This window comes from Crocodylus siamensis, chromosome 5, assembly GCF_052110815.1.
Source record: "Crocodylus siamensis isolate JL-2025a chromosome 5, ASM5211081v1, whole genome shotgun sequence".
Lineage (NCBI taxonomy): Eukaryota > Metazoa > Chordata > Crocodylia > Crocodylidae > Crocodylus > Crocodylus siamensis.
Genome location: NC_143399.1, coordinates 168,920,110 through 168,944,712, shown reverse-complemented (window position 1 = coordinate 168,944,712; position 24,603 = coordinate 168,920,110). Strand labels below are relative to the sequence as shown.

Below are 24,603 nucleotides of genomic sequence, written 5' to 3'. Positions count from 1 at the left end.
AGAAAAGTTAACGGAAAAAAATATGTATATGTTAGAATTTTAAGTTCATATTAAGTGGTTTAAAAAATCTTTCCATTTTTTTCTAACTTTACCTAGAAAATCTTTTAAGCATAATTTTTAGAAAGGCAGTACATTTCCCAAAGCCCACATAGGACAGAAAGGTATCATTCATACCCTGAAATAAAAAATAAGACATTTCAGCAGAAAAAATGAATTAAATGTATGTTTAGCACATGAAGGCATAATAATTTATTATTGTAATTCAAGTTTATGGGGTAGGAGGTAATAGTCTCTTGTGATCTGTAACATTTTGAGAATTAAGACTTTTTTTTCTTAAAAATCAATTATATCAACTGCCACACATAAAAGGACACATTCAATTTAGAGAAGTGAATGGCAAAATCTTTTTGGATGTATGATTTCAGGACAACATCTGAATGTGTATATATATTTGGAGGGGCAGAGAATGGATAAGAACTGAGTCCTAGTTTGTTAAATATTTTTGGTAGTTAGCACATAGTTTTTAAATTAAATAAGTATCAAACAAGACTGTGTTTTGTAGTCATTAGAGGATAAAATCCCTGGCTCATTAAAGTCAATATAAAAATTCCAGTGGATTTCAATAGGCCAAGATTTCATCCAGTGAAATTAAAAGGGAGAGATGATTGTCGCTAAATATGAACCCTATTAGACACAGAAACTGCTTTATGGCATACTATAACTATTAAGAGTATTGGGATACATATTAGAACATTTTACTACAATAGTCACAGACAATCAGTTTTATTTTTTCAGTACTGGCAAACATTTAAAAGCCTGATGTACAGATATTTCCATATGTGATCAAATATCAGATGAGCTATATACAGGTGCTTGTGCATGTATGTGACTAGTATTATATCATAAAACACCTGTTTTGTACATGTACAATAAATACATCGGCACATAAATTGGATATGTACAATTTATGCATGCAAATATGAACTGTATTTTTAATCTTAAAATCAGATTAAAAATTCCAGCAAAAAAATGCAAAACAAATGTTAAGGGTTGATAGATGAAATGTGAAACATACATTTCTGGCCTTTTAATGTTTTCTTTGTGAATAGCAGCTTACACTGAAGCCTCCATTGTAGCTTTTAGAATTTGTGCCAAAACCTACTGAAAATGCAGGTGTTTCTACTTACTTCAGTAGGTTCAGGTTCAGATCCTAAACTGTTGGGGCTTAATCAATCAAATCAAAATATGAATAAGTTTTGTAATTACCTCATTTTATTTCATCCTTTATTATTTATTATATTCCTGTTGTATCATGGTTCTTAATTTAGTGGTCTAGAAATGACATATAGGAAAGAAAGAGATTTCTGTATCTTTACTCCAAACAGCAAGAAATTTCAAAGTCTCTTGGAGCAGGTAGAGGAAATGACAATGTCAGGTTTTCTCTTTCACAAATATACACTCCAGCACAAATACAGGAAAGCAGAGGCATCGCCTCTGCCCTTGGTCTGAAATGTGGTAATTTACAGTTGCAGCACTGTGGCTAGGCATTTTTGGAAATAACCTTAAACTATTATTTTCTAATGTAATTTATGCCATTAAAGAAAACTAACATTTAAATAATCCATTATTTCATTAGCAGCTACAGTACTGAATAAAGAAATGTTCCCATCCATCAGCTATTTTAGATGGAAGTATGAAAGGTAATAAGTGCAGTAAAGTAGAATGTCTTGTTCATAAAAATAATATTTTTTATTAAAGAGAAATAAATAATCCACAACTTAATAATAATATATGGCAAATCTTGTAAGTGATCAGTATTATTTCTTCTGAAGAAAACTGCTTAAATGATGTCCCATGCAGCAGTTTAGCAGCCGTACATATGATGTCACTCCTAAAAGTCCAAGTAAATGACGTCATACATACGACCACCAAGCCACCACGCAATAAAAAACTGTTATAAGAAGATGAATTATCATTACAAGTAGAAAGAACCAAGTGCTGGGAATTCTGATGTCCTCTTTATGCCTAGAATTGGTAATGTTGTCCAGATGAAAGCAATTTTGATTTACTGCTCAGTTCTGTTAGGAATTTCTAAATATTGTAAAGTTGTCCATTGTCTTAATCAATGTAAGATTTTCCCTTACATACAGTAGAGATTCCAGATAAAGGAAACACAATATATAGGTGTTTCAGACAGTGCTGCATCTGATAAACAAGCATCCAAAAAAGTATCCACTACATCATCAATGCTTCTAAAAATATACTAGCACTGTATAAACTACTGACTTTGTGACATTTAGAATCAGAATATATGTTATGCAACTTTGCTAAATTAAATATAGCAAATTAGCAACCTTTCATGTTCTGTTTGAGGCAACTATTATTGATTTTGGTAGCTTAAAATATAATGTGAACCTTTTTTTAGGATGGTCGTATACAGGCTCCGCTTTCATGGGACACCGAACTTCTATCCTTCCTTCCATTCCATCCTTCAATCTGAGCTCGGCACAACCCAGCATGGTAGCATAGGCCCTGAAAAATCTGGGCAAGCTGCTCTTCATAATCTTATTAATAGTATGACAATGGAACCCATAGTGCGTGCCTTAAGGAAGGCTTTTAATACATGTATGCATTACAGTGAACATTGTTATAATCTTCTACACTCCCCCATATTTACTAAGTATAACAGATTTGTGAGGAACTACATAAAATTAAGTAGTTTCTTTAAACACTGCTTATTAAAATTCTTACATGTAAACAATGTTAAAGCACATTAGAACCTCATTTTTATACTGTTGTCCCAAATGATTTGCATCACTAAGATTTGCATCACTAAATTTGCCAACTTTTTAAACAAGCAAGAGATTCTGAGCAACAATATGTGAAGATGCCACAATTTTAGGGACAAATAACTCTTCTCTTCCTTAATATTTATTATAATTTCCTTCCAAGGAAGGGATCCAGTACTATAAGTCCTGCTCATATGAATTAATCTACTTGCATGAGAATACAGTTGAAACCATGCCCTTGGATTAAAAGAATACTATAAAAGCTGTGAAAGAAATTCTAATTGGCCTCTTATTGAAAGGGACTTTTTAGGACAATCAATTGCACAATGACATGAATTGCTTTTCTTTACACATTTTAAAAGCATATCAAAAGTGACCAAAGCTCTTTGATCACCTCTGAATATGATGGTCCAACTTTGGAAGTTCAAGCACTCTTAGTAGGAAAAATGCCCTGATTTTTTGTTGTCACAGCTTGGAAATTAGCGTTGACAATACTCTCACCAAGTCTAAAACAACAAACATATATTGGTCTTCAGAAAGGCTACCTGATGAGGAAGACATACAGACTTGTGCCTCAGTCGCTTACATTTTGCAGGCAATATAGCTGCAAGGGCAAATATTATTTTTAAAACAATATTTTCAAGGGCAATACAGCAGATAACCAAACTGCTAAGAATCCATAGGAGGAGAAATGAGTAGTGGAGAAAATGATATGTTATCCATTATTGCTTTTTATTATAAGAAGACTTCATATACTAAGGAAATCCAAGTAGGTCTATTTTCTTCCAAATATCTAGACAAGGGGTGGAATTCTGTTCTAAACATCTTTAATGCATTTGCTATATTACACAGTGGGCGTGCCTATATGAGATACTTTACTTGAGATTAAAGGAAATTACTGCACAGTAAGCATCCCTGCCTACACATCCAGACTTACTGAGTGTCTACATATGCATTAGATCTGGGAGCAGTTTACTTAATAGTAAACTACTCACAAGTATATGCTCCCAGGTAGGCATCCTCATGTGCAAGGAAGTAGAAGCAGATTTGCTAATGGAAGCAAACTGCTCCCACTTCCTGAGGCAGCTGTAGACTGTAGGGCTTGGTAAAGCACACTGGGGCTGGGACATTGCACCCTGCTCTCAGGGGCTACCCGCTGCTGTGGCAAAGACAATGCTCCCCTGTCTCAGAAGCAGGGAGCTTCTGGCCCTGGCTCTCTGATTGGCATCAAGGGACTTGGAAAGAGCTGCAGGGGAGGGGAAGATCCCAGCCCCAAGCCCCAATATGCCCATGGGGCAGCTAGCACCTAGCTCACTGCTAGCTCTTCAAAGGAGGATCAGGGCAAGAAGCTAGGACCTACACCACTCTTGCAGCTCTTTCCAAGCTGGGGCAGTTCCCAGTCCCTGCTCTGTAATTGCAGGGCAGTAGCTGGGAAGCTTGTTCTCTGCTCAGCTCCATGAACATGGAGCTGGGTGGAGAACAGGCTGGGGGAGCCTGTTCCCCAGCCAGCTGCACACTCACAAAAGGAATGGAGTACTGACTTAGAACTAGAAAAGCCCAAGCACCATATGATTTGCACCGTCCTGAAATTTATTTTTATGCTAGGGAAAAGCTTTATAAGCCAATTGCTTTTGAAATCTTGTAACAGAAGAAACACCAACCAAGTGAGTATTGTAGAAAAGAAAGTTGGAATCCTTTGCTTACATATAGACTACACAAAGAACTAGATAAATACACATTAAGGGATCCTTTTCTACAATCTAAAAGGAATTCTGGGACGCATGATTATTGCCAAATATTTGTCTATGCTTGATATATAAGCAGGGTTCTGGAAGGTGCCCTTATAAAAACAGCATGCATCTGCGTGCCTTGCATTTGGAAAATACTCTTTCCTCAGACTGTCATTTGAACAGTATTCAGAAGCTTAACTGTTTTACTGGGCAATACGTCAGAATTTTTACGGTATACACAGCATCTACATAGATGTCATCCTGATCTTGGGTTGAAAACGCCAGAAGGGTATGATCAGAGACTTTGGACAATTTTGGGGTAGCATTAAAAAAACAAAAATGTAAACCCATGAAATATATACACCTAGGAGAAAAATTAACCCAGAAAGGCTATTAGATGTATAGGAAGATGACAGTGAGGCAGGGGTGGATCAAGGGGAAAGGGGGAATGAGGGTTGGTGGGACAGTCTTACCTCTCTTTGATTCTCGCTCCACCTAAAGTTTGAAACAAACTGCCTGGAAGGGGCAACTACATTTCTATTCAGGTGCAGCTGACAGAGTCAACTGATTTCATGGCTTATTACCCCCTTGGTTCCTGCTAATCTCTTCACTCCATAGGTGTAACACCTCTTGATCTTCCACTAATCAAGCTATATTTTTTTCTACAATAATTCTGTTTATCTGTTTCTAATAAGGGTTCTCTGCTTACCCTTCAGCATCTCCAATAAAGGCATGTTACTACCTAGGGATAGGGGGATAACAGAGGAGAGAGTAAAGGACAGTGGGGCACTTTGGTACCATGATACAGTGCTTAGGGGACCCATGTGTTGTGGTGGAGGGAGCAGTTCTATCCATGGCAAGACTGGGAAGGAAACAGCTGTACTCCCCTGGCACCAGATACTTGCCCCACTCTGGAGTTGGTAATCAGTCCCCCTGCCTCAAACTCAGTTATATTTGTTTTTACTTCAATCTGAAATTGAATATTATAGCCATAGGCCCCTAGCATATTAGCAAAGCTTCTAATGTTTTTTTAACTGGAGAAAAATACGAGTAATGTGATGATTCATGAGACCACCTGCACTACCATTTTCAATATTTTAGATCTACTCATGTAGCAAGGGAGAGGCTTTCACAAACAACTCTGCCACAACAGACAAGAAAGCAGAAAAGAGTTCCTCAGGATGGTGAAATATCCAGGGATATTTTCCTCTCATCTTACAGCCCAAACCAGTAGCATGAGAACAAAAACTGTGCAAAGATGCCCAATGAATGTGGGCATCTTAATAAAGCATTTGAGAAACTAAGGGTAGGAACAGATTTATATTTGGAGGGCTTCAAATCCAGCTCTAATTTGAAGTAGATCTAATTTGTAGCATATTAGGACTATAAAAATGCATATTCCCCTCCCAACTGAGGCATTTCATAAGTGCCAGATTTCATTCTGTTGCAATGCTCCACAGCTACAGGGCTGATCATCAGGCATCTCAGCATGCCGTTTAGTCACAGACCCCAGAAGCTGTTGAGGACAGACAAATGGCACAAGCAAAACCCTGTGAGGACAGACAAATGGCACAAGCAAAACCCTGAGAGTGATTGACACTCAGGATTCTGTTCCTTTCTGCCACTGCAGGCCAGTTAGTTTCACCTCAGAAAGGCTAGCCAGTTTTATGTGCATTTCCTTCCTAGCAGGAACAAAGAATGGACTCCTACCATCTCCTCACCTTCTAGTTTCTCATAAAGAGCCAGCTTTGAAGTATTGGATCTGTTCTCCTGACTTACAAATCTATGCTAAATTGTCTGCTAGCTGGTATGCCAAAGCAGGGCAGCTGAAAACACCATGACCCTCACTGTGCCATGTGGACTGCATATCTGGGGACTGGATTCCAGGGGAAGAAGTAATAAAGAATGGTTTCCTCTGGGACCACCTCCAGACTCCATATAACTATTTCTGAGCCAGAGACCCAAACAGTGACAGGTAGAAGCAAACTGCCATGAGGACCTGGATGAAGAGCCATTTCAGCAGAACTTCAGGATGAGCAAGGCCACCTTCCTGGGTACAGATGTGTGTTAACCTAGCCCTGTCACTCCAGAGACAAGCCACCAACATGAGGGTGCCTAGGACTGTAGAGAAGAAGGTGGCAATTGCCATCTGGAAGCTGGTGAAAACTGATAGCCTCCAGTCTGTTGCACACCATTTTGGCCAAGGTAAGCCCACAGCTGAAGCAGCCACCTGAGAGAATTATTGATCCATCTAGAAAGTGTTGGCATCATGCATCCTCTGCCAATCCAACCAGTAGGATGTCATACCTGGATGTGCCCTGATAGGGTTTCTTAACTGCACTGGCATCATCTATGGCAGCTATTTCACCATGGCCCTTAGTACAACAACAAGGGTTACTTTTTCATCATACTTACAGCAAGGGTGGGCAAAATATGGCCTGCGGGCTGGATCCAACCCGCCAGGCCATTCTATCCAACCCATGGGGCACCTAAAAAGTTTAAAAGATTAATAATTATCTGCTCCTCGCTGCCTGTCAAAGATGACAGGAGACAGGGGCAGTAGGACCCAGAGGAAGCCAGGAGGACTCACCAGCAAGGCCAGCCCACCCCTGATCCCCCAACCTCCTCCCACCCCTGCCCCCCGCAACTGGAAGCCTCTGCCTACCATCACTTTCCCTGCATTTTCCCTGCATGGTCACCTGACCATGGGGTCATGCCAATACCCTGGGGCCAGGGGGGTGGGGGGATGTGCGTATGTGTAGTGAGAGAGGCATGCAGTGTGTGTGTGTCTGTCTGTCCATCCATGCAATGAGGGAGGGAAAGACAGTGTGTGTGTGTCTGTGTTTATGTCTGTGTGTGTCCGTGCAATGAGGGAGGGGAGAGAGAGATAGAAAGAGCAATGAGGGAAGGTGAGTGAGTGTGTGCGCGCGCGCGTATGTGTATGTGTGTAGTGAGGGAGAGGGACAGTGTGTGAGTTTGTTCATAGGACAAGTCCCACATGCACACACCACCATACACCTGCACCCACACACCCTTTGCACTGTCATACATGCAGACCCGCATGCACACACCCACCACCCTCTCCACCATGAATTCCCCCACAAACCGCATATCCACCCACACCCCACATATTCACATGCACCCACATTCTCCCTTACCTCACCCCCACCCCCACACCTATCCACCCTCCCCCACATACCCACACACCCACAACCCCCTACAAATCTATACCTACCCCTCATGCCCCCCACCCCCTACAGTATACAAAAGTAAGACTTCATTTTAAGCTGTTGTGCAATCACCTCTGTGTACAGCACACAAATATATGTAAATTGGGGCAAAAAAAGGGTGGGACTGCCAGTCCTAAAATGGTGACCAGGGGGTGTTGCACCCATCAAGGGATGGGGCTACCCATGCAGCCCTTGACAGCTTGCCAAAACTCAGTAAGTGGCCCTCCACCCAAAATAATTGCCTGCCCCTGCTGTAGAGCATTGTGGACCATTAAATACAGTTCATCCACATGGACACTGGTACTCCTACATGGTGCCCCTAATAATAGGGGGAGAGAATGCCAGTGGTGCTCCTACAAGACAGTTGTAAGGCTCATTAATCTTCCTCCTGCTGCTTGAGGACATGGATTTGCTGCTCCTCCAGTGGTTCATGAAGAGCTATACCAGAAACTTTGGTGCCAGGAAGGAGCTCTTCAATTACTGGCAGAAGCCTACCTTTGGATGCTTCGAGTCATGGTGGAGGAGCAAGCCATGTCAGCCCCAGATTATCATTTTAGCTTAACACCTGCAAGTCCAGCAGTAAGACCTTCCTAGATGCCTGGGCAGCAGAGGCTCAAAGGTCACCAAAGAGCACCAAGCCTCTCAAGCATCACAACTGTCATGGCAGTCTCAGGATACTTCCAGTGGTGCTGGGCTGTAAGGCAGGAGGGAGGCACCACTGTGTAAAGCCCAAGGAAACGGAGACACCACTTCTATTATATTGGTCTAACTATATGCCTATATTTCTTTCCTCCAAAGGACCCGTGTAAATAACACTCATCTTTTACATGGAGTCAACTTAAAATTGGGCTCCCTCTGCAGCATTTTTGTGCATGCAGCAAAAACACCAACTCAGAATTTACTTCAGTGCAGTTTTATTTTAGTATTTTTAGTTTGCTTAATTCTGAGTGCTTTTCTTGGTTATGCAATTCTTTTGTGGGATTTCCTATGAGGAATGGGAATTCAAGATCTTTATCTTTAGTTACCAACTTATATTCAGAAAAAAATTCTGAATATGAAAATGTGAGGTTTTCTTATGCACAGGGTTGGATTATAGTTAGAACAATACAGTATTTGTTTTTAAACCTAACAAACTTTTTATTAAGCATCTAAAACATTTGTGTGCTATTGCTGTGCTCTTAAAACAATATGCTCTGCACATTTGGTGTGGAGTATGAGGGACTTGCTACTTGAACTGTAGGAAGGGAAAGGGAGAGAGGTGTGCTCTCTGAAAGTGGCCCCCAAGTGGCCTAGCCCTGCCATTATGGGCTCACAGCTTCCCCAAGGCAAGGGAATGGTCCTTGAGGCTTGAGTGATGGCTAATCATTCTGTTCTATTGTGCAGAGGGATCAAAGGTACTGGAGTGTCACTTTACACTGCTTTCCCCTAAGGAGAAATGGCTCAAGGCCTTAGAAGATCAAGAGGTATTGTTTGTGACCCCAAACCCCCAAGTCCCCTGGGAGTGACACTCTCTTGTCCCACTCCCTTCTGTCCCATCCTGTGGCCTCTCAGTATGGAATGCTGGTGGGGGTGTCCTGGCTGAAATACAGGACTGGAGAAGCACCGTGGCCTACTGGAAGACAAGGGCCAATGACACATAAACCTGGACTTGTGGAGGGTAGTGATGCTTCTTGAACAGTGGTGCCACAGATCTTTGTGGTGTACAGGCCTGAATAAGGGGGGCAAAACAGAGCACAGATTAGATGCTCTCCATCTGCTGTTTATGGAGGACTATGAGAGACCACCGTGTCTCTATCTTGATGTTGAGGTTCTCCGGTGGCATATCTATATGTTAGTTTTTGGCATATCTATACCAAAATCTTTGGTAGTGGTCTTAGCATTCTGCAGTACCTGGAAGACAAGTATGTGCCTGACCTGGGGGACACCAGAGGCTTACCTGGTCAGTATACCTATTTTGGTAGTTTTCAGTTCTTATGCATACCAGATCTGCTGCCACAGATCTGCTCTTTGAGGGTGCTACCAGGCCTGTGAGCACCTTCTTCATGCTCTTCATTCTCGTGCTCCTTGCTACTTTTTGAGCTGCAGCCTTGATCTGCATCCTTGGGCCCTCAAAGGTAGCACCTATGACAGCAGCTGTGGCTGCAGATATTGGCCCTGGAATAAGCATAACTAGACATGAAAGTATTGTTAAAGTTGCCTGCCTTGGTGTGATGAACTCCAAAAATTTTTGCATTCCATCTCAGGAGCCTCTGCACATTTGCTGAAGTGAAGTGTTTGATAACAGATGGTTAGTAAGGGAAATGTTTTGGAAATCTAAATGTAGTATTTGATACCAGCACAACTGCAGTGCCATAACAGTATTTTGTTCTATTACCATTCCTCTCCAGAGCATAGGGATCAACTTGTAGGAGGGGCTCCTTTCTTGCATTGCAACAGGACATTTTTCAGAGAGAAGAGGGTGTTGGGCCTAGTTTTCCCAGCCACCAAGGTGTAATTTTGTTATTCTTTTTGTGCTTAAATGACTCTTATGTAGCTGTGTAGGTCAATTTTTGGCACTTACAGTTTGCAATTTTATTACCCATGCAGCATGGATTTGTAAGCAACCACGTGGCTACTGGAGGCTATGTGCCGACGTACGAAAATCCCAGGGGTGTGTGGCAGAGGCGTACCTGCTTTGCAGCCATGGGCTTCAGCCACATGAGAAGGGGGAGGGTGGCCAGGATCTAAGGAGGTAACTCTCTCACTTGCCCCCACAGCCACCACAGAGTCCAATGCTGGGTGACAATATAAAACTTCAGTCACCTTCCCCCACTCCATGCAGCTGGAGCCCATATAGCTGCTGGGACCTTCAAGCTCTTCTGCCTCCATTTTCTCACTCCCTTCCTCTTAGGCAGCACCTGGGGACTTTTGCACACACTTGCCTGCCCTACTATACTACTGAGAGGTGGTAAGGAAGAAGACACTAAAGCAGGGGTGGGCAAAATGGCAGATCTGGCCAGCAGCTGGACTCCATTTCCCAAAAGTTCCTGCCTGCATTGCTGCAGCCAATTTCCATACAGACTCCAGCAGTAGCAGTGCTGTGACCAGGATTTCCTTGGAGACTGACCTCAGCAGTGCTGGTAGGGTGCACAGCTGGGCAGGGAGGAGCTCCACAGCTGCGGCTGGGATCTTGCAGTGGTAATACCATGATCCAAAGCTGGGTCAGAGCAGCAATCTGTTGCCTACACACCCCTGCCCAGGCTGTGCAGGCAGCAGAATGCAGCTCTGCTCCATTTCCGGACCATGCTGTCACTGTTGAAAGATCCCAGCCCTGGAGCAATTCCCCGCCTCGCTGTGCATCCTGTCAGTGCTGCTGGGGCTGGTGTCCCTGGAAACTCCAGAAAAACTGTCACAGTGTCACCACTGCTAGGGTCTTCAAGGAAACTGGCTGCAGTGACACGGGCAGGGGCTGCTGGGAAAACGGAGTCCACCGCAGGCCTGATCTAGCCCATGGCCCAGACTTTGCCCACCCCTGTGCTAGAGTGTTCCCATTATTCCACCCTTCCCTCCCCAAACAGGATATGGCATATTTCCCTTTTTTTGCTCCCAGTCAACCTGAAACCTACAAAACAGTCTATCCACCTGTGTCACATGGGCTTCCACCTCTGACATCTAGTTATACCTCTTGCTTCCCAAGGCATGGTCCTACCAGATACCAGAGACCTGTGGGTCCAATCATGCTGCAGGCCTTGCTCCAAGCAGGTCTCAGGATGACTAGACATTTGTGGGGAGAGAAAGAGGGCTATTGATGGCACCCTTTTGCTCACCAGTAGGTTTGGCATTCTTGAAAAATTCTCTCCAAGCATGTGAGCCCTGGGAACTCAGTTGACAAGGGCAAGATGGTTGAAGGAGATTATGGAAGGAGAGTTGTATGGAGATAATGGCAGCACATCCAGTAGTGATACTGAAGGGATGGATGCCTGAGATGATGTTCCTCCCTAAAGTGCCACCCAAGCTGTACCAGCCATCAGAACAGTACATCTTCTACTTAACAGCCCCAAACAAAAGAAGGGACACCCCAGGATGCTTTGTTCCCATTTGGGTCTGCATCTTGGCAGGGGCTTGGGTTGGAAACCCTCTGGGTCCCTCAGTCCTCCGGGTCCATGTTATCACTGTTGTTGGACAGTTTTATCTCCTCCTCAGAGTTGATTGTAAAGCAAAGCTCTATGGAGTCATTTCCCGCAAGGATTTGTGACAGCCCGTCACAGTACAGGCATACCACCTGTCCAGCATGTAAAATATGGTTGCCATGATAGTCTGTCTTGTACTGCACCTTGGCCCAGCACTGATGCCACCCCATGGTTGTGGCTGTGAACTGCCATCTTTGCTGTGATCTGCTCAATGGCTCTTCCTGCGGGACCCTTGGGTGCTACTGGCTACAGCTGGGGAGAAGGCCTATGGCCTCCACTTGCCTCCAGTTGGTGAAGGATTTTGCAGACACAGGCATTTGGGGTATAGGTAGAGTGGTGTGGTTGGTTGGTTGGTTGGTGAGTGGGTGGGTACTCAAAAGTATGTCCTATTTGAAAAGTCAAGTTCCTGGAGTGGTGGTCCAGAAAATTAAAAAGGGCAATAGAGTTGGGAGTGAGTCACAGGAGCGTCAGGTTAGGGCTGTGGGGCCAAGGTCAAGAAGCAGCGTACTGTGTGATGCTGGCAAACTTACTAATTCTCTATCATGTGCTGCTGGAGGGTGCAAACATAGCACAAAGCACTTCAAGGCTGTTCAGGTTTCATCCGAGGTCTTTTGCATATGGTTAGAGCACATTTACAGCTTTTCAGTGCTGTGTCATCTGTGTCCTCACTTTTTAGAGAACCTCAAAGGTACTTTGACCACTACAGATGTTACCCCTCTTCATACCCAGAGGGAATTAATTAGAGAGTCCCCTGGCCCCATAGTAACTGGCCATGTTACTATGACAGTAAGCATGGAAGCAAGGTACATATAGACATTTCTGAGGAGGGAATTGGCACAACCAGAATTAATAGATACTTCTTCATTTGACAACAGTAATGCAGAAAACAGTTACGAGATGACAAAGCTAACCTATTTAACAATGTCTTTGCCTCCATTTTTCTGAGCAGGGACCAGGTCTTCCCCCACACCAGGATCCCCAATGGTCCAAGGGGAGGCGCAGCCAGGCCCAGGGTCAGAGAGGACCTAGTCAGGGAACTTCTGATGGGACTGGACCTGTTCAAATCAGCAGGTCCTGACGATCTCCACCTCAGAGTGCTGAGGGAATTAGCAATGGTCATTGCAGGACACCTGGCACAGCTTTGCAAGCACTTGTGGTGCTCTGGCAAGGTGCTAGAGGACTGGAAAAGGACCAACGTGGTCCCCATTTTTTTTCATAGATTTTCATAGACATTAGGGCTGGAAGGGACCTTGGGAGATCATCGAGTCTAGCCCCCTGCCCAAAGGGCAGGAAGTCAGCTGGGGTCATAGGATCAAAAAAGGGAGGAAGGAGGACCCAGGAAATTATAGGCCTGTTAGTCTTACCTCGGTCCTGGGGAAGCTCTTTGAGAAAATTATCCAGGTGCACATCTGCAAGGGTCAAGCAGGGAAGTGTATGCTTAGGAGCAACCAACATGGCTTCATTAGAGACAGGTCCTGTCAGACCAACCTGGTGGCACTCTATGACCAGGTCACAAAATCCTTGGACACAGGTGTCATGGTGGACGTAGTCTTTCTGGACTTTAGGAAGGCCTTCGACACTGTCTCTCACCCCACTCTCGTTAAAAAAATTGGGGAATTGTGGCATCAATGCCTACACAGTCAGATGGATCACCAATTGGCTGGAGGGCCGCACCCAGAATGTGGTGGTGGACAGGTCATTTTCGACTTGGAGGGATGTGGGCGGTGGGGTCTCCCAGGGCTCAGTCCTCGGGCCCACACTGTTCAACATCTTCATCACTGACTTGGACGAGGGGCTGAAAAGCACCTTGTTCAAATTCACAGCTGACACTAAGATGTGGGGAGAAGTGGGCATGCTAGAAGGGAGGGACAGGCTGCAACTGGATCTGGGCAGGTTACAGTGGTGGGCGGATGAGAATAAGATAGGATTCAATACTAACAAGTACAGGGTACTTGCACCTAGGGAGAAAGAACCAGCACCATACCTACAGGCTGGGGGAACTTCCTTCTCATCAGCACAGAGGCAAAAAAGGACCTTGGAGTCATTATAGACTCCAGGATGAACATGACCCACCAATGTGGGGATGCAGTCAGGAAGGTTAACCGCACCTTGCCATGCACCCACAGATGCATCACAAGCAGGTCCTCTATAAGACATTGGTTAGGCCACAGTTGGAGTACTGCGTCCAGTTCTGGGTCCCACAATTCAAGAGGGATGTGGACAACATGGAGAGGCTCCAGAGGAGGGCCACTTGCATGATCAGGGGCAGCAGGGCAGGCCCTACAAGGAGAGGCTACGAGACCTGAACCTGTTCAGCCTCCACAAGAGAAGGCTGAGAGTGGATCTGGTGGCCGTCTATAAACTGCCCAAGGGAGACGAGCAGGCAATGGGAGAGTCCCTGTTCCCCCGAGCACTACTGGGAGTAACAAAGAATAATGGCCATAAGTTGACAGAGAGTAGATTCAGACTAGATATCAGGAGGCACTACTTCAGAGTCAGGGCAGCTAGGATCTGGAATCAATTTCCAAGGGAAGTGGTGCTCGCTCCTACTCTGGGGGTCTTCAAAAGGAGGCTAGATAATCACCTAGCCAGGGTCATTTGACCCCAGAGTTCTTTCCTGCCCATGGCAGGGGGTCAGACTTGATGATCTACTTAGGTCCTTTCCAACCCTACCAACTATGAAACTATGAATGCCATTCACAGCAGTTTTCACAACACTATGAAGCACTTCAGAGACTATTCAGAGATTGATAGGTTAATAGATTGGCTATAAGCAGGCTGATAGACATCAAAATATTTTGACAAAGTTCCTATTGAACAGAGGATTTTATTGTACATTGTTTAGCTAGTATTATGGGAGTGCTTCTTTATAAGGTAGCAACTGAGTCCTGGATTGATAAACTTTGAGGCCAAGTTAGCAGCAAGCATGTGACAACTGTTAAAGCGAAATACGTAGTCTCACCCCTCCTACCCTTCACCAGTACCATTATTAATCATTTAAATCTTGTCAAGTGAAGTCTAGAGAAGGCATTTAATCAGTCTGGGAGGTGCTCAGTATAGAAATCAACATACTGGGAGTGTCTACACACAATGCTACATCACTGTAGCAGTGCACTGTGGTGATGTAGTGCCAATGGATGTCTACATGTGAACAGCAGCTACTTTGCCGTAGCGGTGTGCTACAATGGGGGAGTGTGCCGCTACAGTAAAGTAGCTGCTAAAAACAACCATACGCCACATGTATGGCGCAGTACAGGCAGTACTATAAGGAAGTCCCATAAAGGAAGTACTGAAGCACAACACAGTAAAAATGTTGCCATAGAGCAATGTGTAGATTGCTGCCTCTTAAAAATTCATATTCAAATGCAGTATATTATAACTAAATACAAATAACTATGTTATTGAAACCAAGGTCAGGATATTCAAAAGCTAAGATGTTCAGAGTAACATAACCCAGACACATTAGATATAGTGAAATGGAGCAGGTTATAGAATATAAAATTAAGAATAAATAGATGAAAACATAATTTAATTGAATAGATAGTTTCTAGGCTGAATTTACTTAGTTTCAGTTGTTAAAAGCAGATTAACTATCATTATGTTGCTAAAAAAAGTTAAATCCACTGGTAATATCCAGTGTCCAAGTCTCTAATGACTAACCAGATTTTACTGCAAATTTCCAAAATTATAACTCTCTGTGTCATAGGTATTTCGCAGATAGTAAATGTGGAAATGAAAAGGTGCATGAACTATGTTCTCCTTTGTCTTTCACCTCTGTATCACCAAGAATCATTGATCTTAGGGCACATCTTTCATATGAGAGCTGTTCTTACAGTAGTTTTATTATTCTTGTTTTAAGTTTTTATTGATAGGACACCCGTTCAATGCCCTCTCGTGCATAACAATAATAGCATTACCTTTTAGAACATTTCTACTGGCTTTAAATTGCCAGAAAACATAAGCAGTTCATTTTTTTTTTTTACTTACGATTAGAAGTATAATCAGTAAGAAGCAACTGTGGGTTGTTTTTTCCATTGTGGACTCTTTCTGGGGAGACGCGCCTTTGCTGACCCTTCTGGGAATTGAACAACAACAACAAAAGTATTAGCCTTATTTATCCGTGACCAACTGTGACAGTTTCCCTGCTTGTGTATGCCTGAGAGTGTGTGTGTGTGTGCACGTGTGCGTGCACATGGGCATGTTTAAAAAGCTTTCTGCTTTTAAAGTTTTGTGTGCATGTGCAGATTGTATAGTTTCATTTTGGTCTTTTTCACGGCTTCCACTTTTCTGCAACTAACTCAAATTACTAGATTCCAACTAGCCCAGCATGTGCATGTAAGAAAAACTGGAATGAAAAACAGCGCTCAAGATACCCAGAGTGACTGGATTACCAGTGGAAATGTAGTGGCAGTTGATGCATTGTTTTAATCTGAGTTTTAGGTCAGAGCTACATCCTGACTAAATTACTAACTCAAGTATCAGCAACAATAGAACTTCAGTTACACCATATGAGAGGCTAATTAGCTTGAGTTTAAAGCACCACCTAACTACAGCTAGAGAATTTATTCGTGTGTGGAAAAGCAGAGCTAGGGATCAGTGCTCAAGTTATAGTTTGCACTAACACTGTAGTGAAGACAAGCCCTTGGACTGTTGTGCGTTTGGCAGTGTGTTCCATTTTAATCCTTAGACCTTTAAAAACCTCAGTAATTTTTTTTAAACATGATTAGAAGTACTATGAATTGGGCACTCAGTTCAGACTTCTTCAAGGCTTGTTGTCATCCTCACCAAGTATAAATTTTTACAGCCATATTTAGCTTTTAGTTGTATTTGTTATTGTGGCTACAGGTTCAGATGAGAGATGCCTCAGACTGTGAAACAATAAGTGGAGACAGAAGTGACAATTTTTGCCCAATCTGGCCCCTGAAAGAGCCCTACAGGTATGACCAAACACAAGTACATGGCTGCAGAGTGCTTTAAAGAGGCCTGATCCCATGACAATCTGAACTCTCACTGATGACGGTTCAGATAAAGGCACTGCAAAATGAAGTGCCTTCAGTATCTTGTGTCTGCACACACTGGGAGTAGGGCTGGGCTGAGGCAGCTCAGCCCTGCTCCCAGCCCTGTCTTCAGAATGGGAGTGGGGGAAGGGAGTAGAGGGAGTTCAGTCTAGAGGTTGGGGCAGGCGGATTTGAGGCGCAGGAACGCTTATCCACCTGTTCCACCCTCTGGCACTGGCTGGCAACCCCCAGAACGAGCTCCCTCCATTCACTTTCCTCCCTCCCATTCTGAAAACAGTGCCTGGGCTAGGAGTGGGAAGGGGCATTGCTACGGGAGTGCAGCTGCAGGCTTGTAGTCACTCTAAACAGCTGCTTGATTCCCCAACCCCTGGGGCCCAACAGAAAAAGTCTGTTGGGTCTGAGGGATCATTATAACTCATGGCACTTCCAGTGATGCTACTTTTCTGTCTGTGCCTAATGATTCCTCAGGAAGCCTTCCCTAACCCCACCTTTCCAGCCATGTGAAACAAAACTCTCCAGTGCCCTCCCAGAAATGGCTCTTTCAAAGGCTTTAAGCACTGAAGGCAGTAGGTGTCCAGCTAGTCCTTCCTCTTAACCTCCCCAGTGCCAGTTGGCACTCTGCAGGCATCCACTGTTTTCTAAAGATTAAAAAAATAGCTATGGAGAGATTTTTTTTTTCAAATGCTCCTAACATCTTATTCATATATATCTTTCAGCTGTGCATTATTTTCTGCCAATGTTAGAAAATGCCCAGATTACTGTGTTTTTATTTGCTGACATCTTGTAACCAGAGATTGAAAGGTGCTGTGCTGAAACTGTGGTGCAAGCCCCGGGTGTATTTGGACTTCTTGCAGACATCTGCAGGAATTCTGAGGGCTTGTAGAATTGGACCCTCAATTTATTTTATAGAGTATGAGCACAGATAACCACTCAAATGCAAAATAGCATCAATACCAGGAAAGCAAAATCATCATTCACTTCAAAGTGCTGTGGCAGGCAATACATCTGAGGTAAAGCAAAGCAAGTGACATAATTTATGATCATCCTCATCTAAGGAATGAGCAGTGTTGTAGACTTCCTATCAAGCAGTAATAAGGATGTGCCACAAACTGACTTTGTATAGTAATACAAAATCAGTGAGTGCCAATATGCTAGGGAGGGGCTGTTTTAATTAGAGTGGTTCCCTGACGGCTGCTCTAATGAATAGTTAACAGTGCCCCTATTGCCATTTTAAAACATGGTGGGCCTTAATATATATGATGGCGAGGCAGTGCTGGAGCATTGTAATTAGAATGCAGAGCAGACCCAATTAATTGAGTCTGCTCCAATGCATTCTAATTATAAAGTGAACCAGCATGTCAATAGGCAGCCATGGTATTAATGACTTCTACTGTTTAAGGTGATCTTTAAATGCATGTAGCCTGATCTTTCTCTGCCTGTCTCTCATGCTGTGATTTACATGTATAAAAAGTAAATGCAGAGTGCACATAAACTGCTAGCACTCCAGAATATAAGTGTTTTATGCCTGGTTCTCTCAGATGTGGAAGACTACACTCATTGGAAGCAGTGGAAAACACAGCTCAAGAAAATAGATTTGCAGCTGATTAGAAGTTGTCTGTCAGAGCCTGAGCAGGGATACACTGTATATGACACTCTCAAGGCAATGGGTTGGGTAATGACTACCCTGACAACATGTGATCACAGTAAGTCATCCACATATTTATTTTCAATCAGCAATGCCAGACAATTGAATCAAAGTAAAAGACTTCCCAGTTAGATAAGAGGGGAAGTACCTTGAACCTTTTGTATACAGCTTCGATTAATTCACTAGTTTGCAATTTAACAGTTTTGCAGGATTAAGGTAAGGACACCAAACAAAGAGTTATACATATATGCACATGTGTAGAGAGAGGTTCAGGCAGAAGGCAGAAACTGTTTTAGAGAGGCATAAGCTTTCATAGGTGACAGGCTGATTTATCAGATGTTAGGAAGCCTCTAGCTAAGGGCTTGTATACACTAAAAGAGCCTGTCTACAGTTACTAGGCAGGCAGAAAAGGGTTTTTTTCTGCCAGCATGACCAACCACCTGAAAGCATAGTTTTATAGCATCTGATGAAGTAGGCTATTGGCCTATGAAAGCTCATTCCTCATACCATGTAGCATGAACCAGTTAGTGTCTATGGTGCCATCCTGCCCTATCTTTTATATGTACATGTTTACATAGCTAAGTGGATACTGTCAGTCATATTTGCACCTTCCCATTCTCCCTCTTCTGGTTTTCATTTACCTCCTTTGTGAGATGTTAAATACCGAGTCAACTTAACTTACTTAAATGCTGCAGATGTTGCAAAGTTATTTTAAAATATAATTTCATTGTTAAAAATAGCATAACATTATCAGTAACACAATGTTACAATCCATCAAGTACAGACTGTGAAAAATGACTAGTGATTGCTGTTAAAACTAGTTTTTTTATTAACAAGTGTCCCAAAGTGTCATCTCTGCTTTTCCACGTATTTAGAATAGGATCACAGTAACTCTCTGCTGTCACTGTTAGTGACCTGTATCTTTTAAAATGATCTCCCAGTAGGAAGGTGTTGATACACTTTTGTACTCATTGAAAGATTTAATTTTTTTCTCTTATCTCTCCTCGTCATTAAGAAAACTAGCACTCAGATTCTTTATACATTCTTTTTTCTTCTCCTCTCTACCTTTTATTGACTTTTGTGGTTATGCCAAAAATATTATATTGTAAAGGAGAGAACTATTTCCCAGACTAAATCTGGGAAATCTAGTGTGGATACTGTAGCCTTTCTTGTTCCGGCCATTACTAACCACAGGAATGGTTGAAAGGCTACATAAAAGATTGGTGCCTCTTTTCTTTCCCCTTCACTTTTCAAGAACTATTTCCAGTGACAACAACTTCAACAGTGTAGATTTCTCCAAGCCAAGTAAGAAAGGTCTTGATCCAAAAATGTGTTAACCATGACAATGCCCAATGATAAGCAATGTTAGGCACCTTGACTTAGCATTAATATCAGAGCCCAAGTGATAATCACACTAAAAGACAGAAGCCTATGCAATCATGTATCTCTTTAGTAGTCATTAATCACTGGAGTGCAGCCAATAGGTAGGTCTTTACAAAATGTACGGTAAGTCTAATGGCCCATGACAACAAGAGATTTGGATTGGTGCATTATGTGCATCAAATCCACATGAACTTTGTGAAGTATCTGCTTGAAAGTTAATAGAGACTGGGTGTCCCAGTGAAATGTCTGGCAAAGTCATATGTGACAGTGCAGTTACATTGATGCTATGGTATCAGGGAACCAGGGAGGGCAGAAGTCCTCTGGGTAGATGTCTAGTCTGTAGTGGAGATCTTTGGTCCCATTCCATAAGGGTGCAAACTCTCCCCCAACAACATTCTGGGGATACATTAGGAATTTGAAGTCATGCTCCTATTATGCTTCCATTCATAAGTGTGATGAGAGTTTTTGTAGGTGCTTGCTAATCTCTAGCTATTCTGCTGTTTCCAATCAGCTAGACCCATTCTCTCAGCAAAGCTCTCTTAATTTGCCAAATAGCATTATTGTAAGAGCATATAAATCAGAGGCACAAGCAGGGATGGGGAATCCCAGTCAGGCAATTCAGGCTTTTGTTATAATGGTTATTTTTATATATCTGTTACTGCAGATGTTCCCTCATGCACGCTCATTTTTCCTCAGTTGATACTTATTCTAATAAATTGCATTGGTGATCTGCTTTTGATCTTAGGAAAATGCTTTTCCTTATAGGTACTACCATGTGGCATGTACTTCACTTCTCTTTTCTCTCCTTAGAGGCATTTCTTTTTTCCTATTTTACCTGGGGTCTCTTATGAAATTCTCTGATTTATAATGACTCTTCTGAAAAAACACAAATAACCTCATTGCTACTAACATTCATTTTTCCTTTTTTATATATTCCAGGCATTGTATGTAGCAAGCATGCTGGGTGACAAACCCCCAGTTTCTAGGAAATAGAGTGTGGGGGCTATCCCTTTTGCATTCTGCTGTAGATTGAGCCCTTTGCTGTGGTGGTACTAGCAGATCATCACTACCTGGTGAGTCTTTGAGACAGAATAAGTATTTTCATACCTCTCAGATTTATTGTTCCAGCCTATCTGCAGACTCAAATACTCTCTACAATGACTACAAAGTATTCCCAACACTGCTGTGTCAGCTTGGATTGTGGAAAAAAAATTAGGCTGTATCAAACAACTTTGCCAGCAAAAACCCTAGTATAAACAAGTCTATGTTGATAGAAGAATGCTTTGTTGGCTTAGTGTGAGGCTTTCAGGTAGAGTTTGTCATTCTGTGTGAAAAACTCTTTCTGAGGGTTTCTGAGCATTTCGAATAGGAGGTCTGCTGACATGCCTGCCCAATGACTGTGGTAGAGGCTCTTCTAGTGTATACAAGCCTTTGGGCGACAGGTGACAAACGTATAGCCTGTGGGCCACATCCAGCCTGTGGAACTATTAGCATGGGCCTGCAGTAGACTGGCAGATTAGTGAAAGTTGAAGTCCATGCCAGTGGGGCATGGCGTCCCACAGAATTTGTGATCCCTGGACCCAGATAGCCATGGCCACTGGTGGCAGGGAGAAAGCAAGGGCTATGCAGCTCCCTGACCCACGCAGCTGCTTACTCCTGGACTCACGCTGCTACCCACCTCTGAACTTGTGCTATTACCCATGCTCAAACCTGTGCTGCTGCTCAATTCTCTGACCCAGGCTGCTGCTCACCCCTGGACCTCCATTGCTGCCCAGTCCCCAACCCATGCTGAAACTCGCCTCAGGATTTGTGCTACTACCTGATCCCTGATTTGAACTGCAGCTGGATCCCCAGCCCACATGCCACCATATGAACATGGACCCATGCTGTTGACCTCAGAGCTAGACCCACTACAGCTGTGTGGGTCAGGGAGCTGCATAGCCCTTAAATACCTGGCTTTTGTTTATTTTTTAAGGTACTCTTATAGTTCAAAACCACCAAACATTGCTTTAGGAATACAGATATTTTATAACGAGGATCAAATGAACTAGTCAATATGGAAAATGGGATCTAGGATTAGAGAAATTTAGGATTAGAAGGGATCCCTCAGATGATCAAGTTCAGTCCTCTGCTACTGCGGGTAGTCATGTCACTCATGACAATTTAGCAGTCATGTCATAGAAACCCTCTCATATACTTCCTCTTAAAAGTAGCTAGTTTCTGGAGAGCCCAATGGTCTGACTGAAAGGCTTAGCCAGCACCTCTGCTCTGATGGCTAGAAACCTTCTATAGCAGAGATCTCTCAGTTCCTATAGCCTCAATGCTGAATCATATACTATGTCCATTGCCTGTTGCTGCTGTGATAGCCACATGATGTGGTATGTCCACTCAGTAATCTCACTACCTAAGATGAGCTAGTTAATATTGACAGCTGTGTTTAGTCACAGAAAGATGAAGAAACAATGGAGAAGTTTCAGAAAAGGAAAGTGGAGAAAAGGAAGAGAAAAGTGATCCAGTGAAAACTTTTTTTTGTCCTACAGTGTTTCACAAGGCTGCTGAAATTATTTCAGTCCTTTTACACTGTCAGAGAAAGCTTAATGAAGATTTACAGCTCAGGTAGAGGGCTAAATGCTCAGGTGCTTGCTGATTTTTTATTGGCCTCCTTCATGCAAACCCCCCTGGTCTCCCATACAAGTGTATTATACAAAAACCTCAAGATTTCCACAAGAAAAAAGCTTCTAAACCTTCTCATATAAAAGCACCAGCCAAGCAAAGTCAGAAGAATATATATCAAATATCCAAGCAGTTACTTTGTAAATTGTAAGAATTTAGACAGAAGATGCATTATTTTGGTGTCTCATTTTTCTTAAAGAAAGATAGGATGCAGACAGAAGTTACATTTATTATGTGATTGGCCCCCTGAAAGCACTCTAAAGACATGCCATGACACACGTGCATGGCTGCAAAGTGCTTTAAAACTGGCCTCATTTAGAGACAGTCAAATAGCAGAAGGGTACTGAACAAAAGATAGCAGTATTGTATCAGGACCAGACCAATGAATACGACAGGACATTTCTGCTGCTTTAAGGAAACTTAAATAAGAGGTAAAGAGTTTCTGTGAAGCAATTTTGGCCAGCGGTTTCTTGCCACACGATGAACTGAAAGCAAATACATTACAAGAATGCCAAAAAATTTACTAAGTATTCCATGAACCAGTGTATTTCCCTGTCTCCAAGCAATACTGTGAAAACTATGGTTTAATATCTAAATCATGTTAATATAGTTCAAGCATAATAAGCTAAAATTCCAAAAGGACTTCCAAAACTGCCTGCAATATTTGTTAGTGTTAAATTGGTAATGGGGCTTGAAAAGTAAAGATATGTGCAATTATCTGACCTCTGTGAAAACGCTAGTTTTATGTAAGCCAAATATTGGGTCAGGTCTGCATCATTTGACTTTCTTGTGCAGATTTATGCCAGTTTAGGATCTAGGCACAACTCCATGTGCAATTAATGTGACTGAATATACTCCAGCTCAAACTAATCCCAATGTCCCCAGCTACACATACTGGCTATCACTTGTATCCGATAGGACTATCCGGCAGTGCAACAGATTAGTCTACAGTGCCCTAATTGCCACACATGTGTAGATGGTGACACTTTACTGCACAGCAAATCAGTCTGCTGAGCAGTAAGGCATCTTGTGTAGACATGCCCACTGTGTGCAAAATTAAAGAGGCCCTTTTGAAATATGGCCAGATTTATCTCTTCTTGCCTGATGTACACAAATTCTTTTATTGCTATAGAGTGGGTGCTGTTACCTGTCCGCTCCATGTTTTTGGGGAACCCTGACACAGGACACAGACTGTCTGACTCACAAAGAATCGCCCCCCCTCACCTAAACAGAAACTGATTAAGATGCAGTGAGAGACACACCTCAAACCCTCCAGATAAGGGTGACAAAAGTGCAACAACTGCCCTAGGTCTCATTTGCATCTGAGATGGGACCAGATGACCATTCATTTACATGAGAGATGGAGAACAGAAAACCTGAAGCAGAGACTGCAGTGAATTCTGGGATCAGCAAAGCAGGGGAGCACTGCATGATGGGGAAGCTGTGTTCCAAATGGTAATCAACCCCCACACCCAGCTCAGCATTTATCAGACCAGTTCTAATCTGGATTTACAAAGGACTTTTCCTCCCCCCCCCCACACACACACCCCTCTAAGCAAAAGTAAGTTTATTGGGCATCTCAGGCCGTACATTCCCCGGTCCCACTATGGGAGGCCTGTGTAAACTTAATTGGCTACAACTCGGTTGCCGGGTTAGGGAATGCTGAGGCAATAGACCGAGTCAGAGCGGGTATGGGCAACATTTCAACAATGGTACAGGGTTCATCACAGCATCCAGCCCGTTGGAGCCCTGTCCACAAGTGGTGTCATACTTTTCCCGAGACGACTGGTGGAAGTCCTCTCCGCAACAGGTTATGAACACTCCAAGAATTGCCTTAAGTCTATTAAAAGACTATAATAAAATCTGGAAAAGTCATGCTAAGCTGAGGCTTGTTCACAGCAAGTAAAAACCCTGATAGTGCAATCTATTGTTTCTGAAGACACCAAGAGAGATCCTATCAAGTATA

The 24,603-nt window shown here is 43.0% G+C and overlaps 1 protein-coding gene across 5 annotated transcripts in view; it reads right to left on the bottom strand.

Moving 5' to 3' along the window:
• The window catches only part of CALCR (calcitonin receptor), a 304,212-nt gene that overhangs the window by 114,555 nt on the left and 165,054 nt on the right, over positions 1-24,603 (bottom strand). For all 5 annotated transcript variants that reach the window (XM_090047025.1, XM_090047027.1, XM_090047023.1 and 2 more), the window contains exon 2: positions 15,906-15,993. In XM_090047025.1, the coding sequence (XP_089903151.1) occupies positions 15,906-15,953 (48 nt within the window). In that variant the 5' untranslated portion in view covers positions 15,954-15,993. The remainder of the gene's footprint in view (positions 1-15,905; positions 15,994-24,603) is intronic.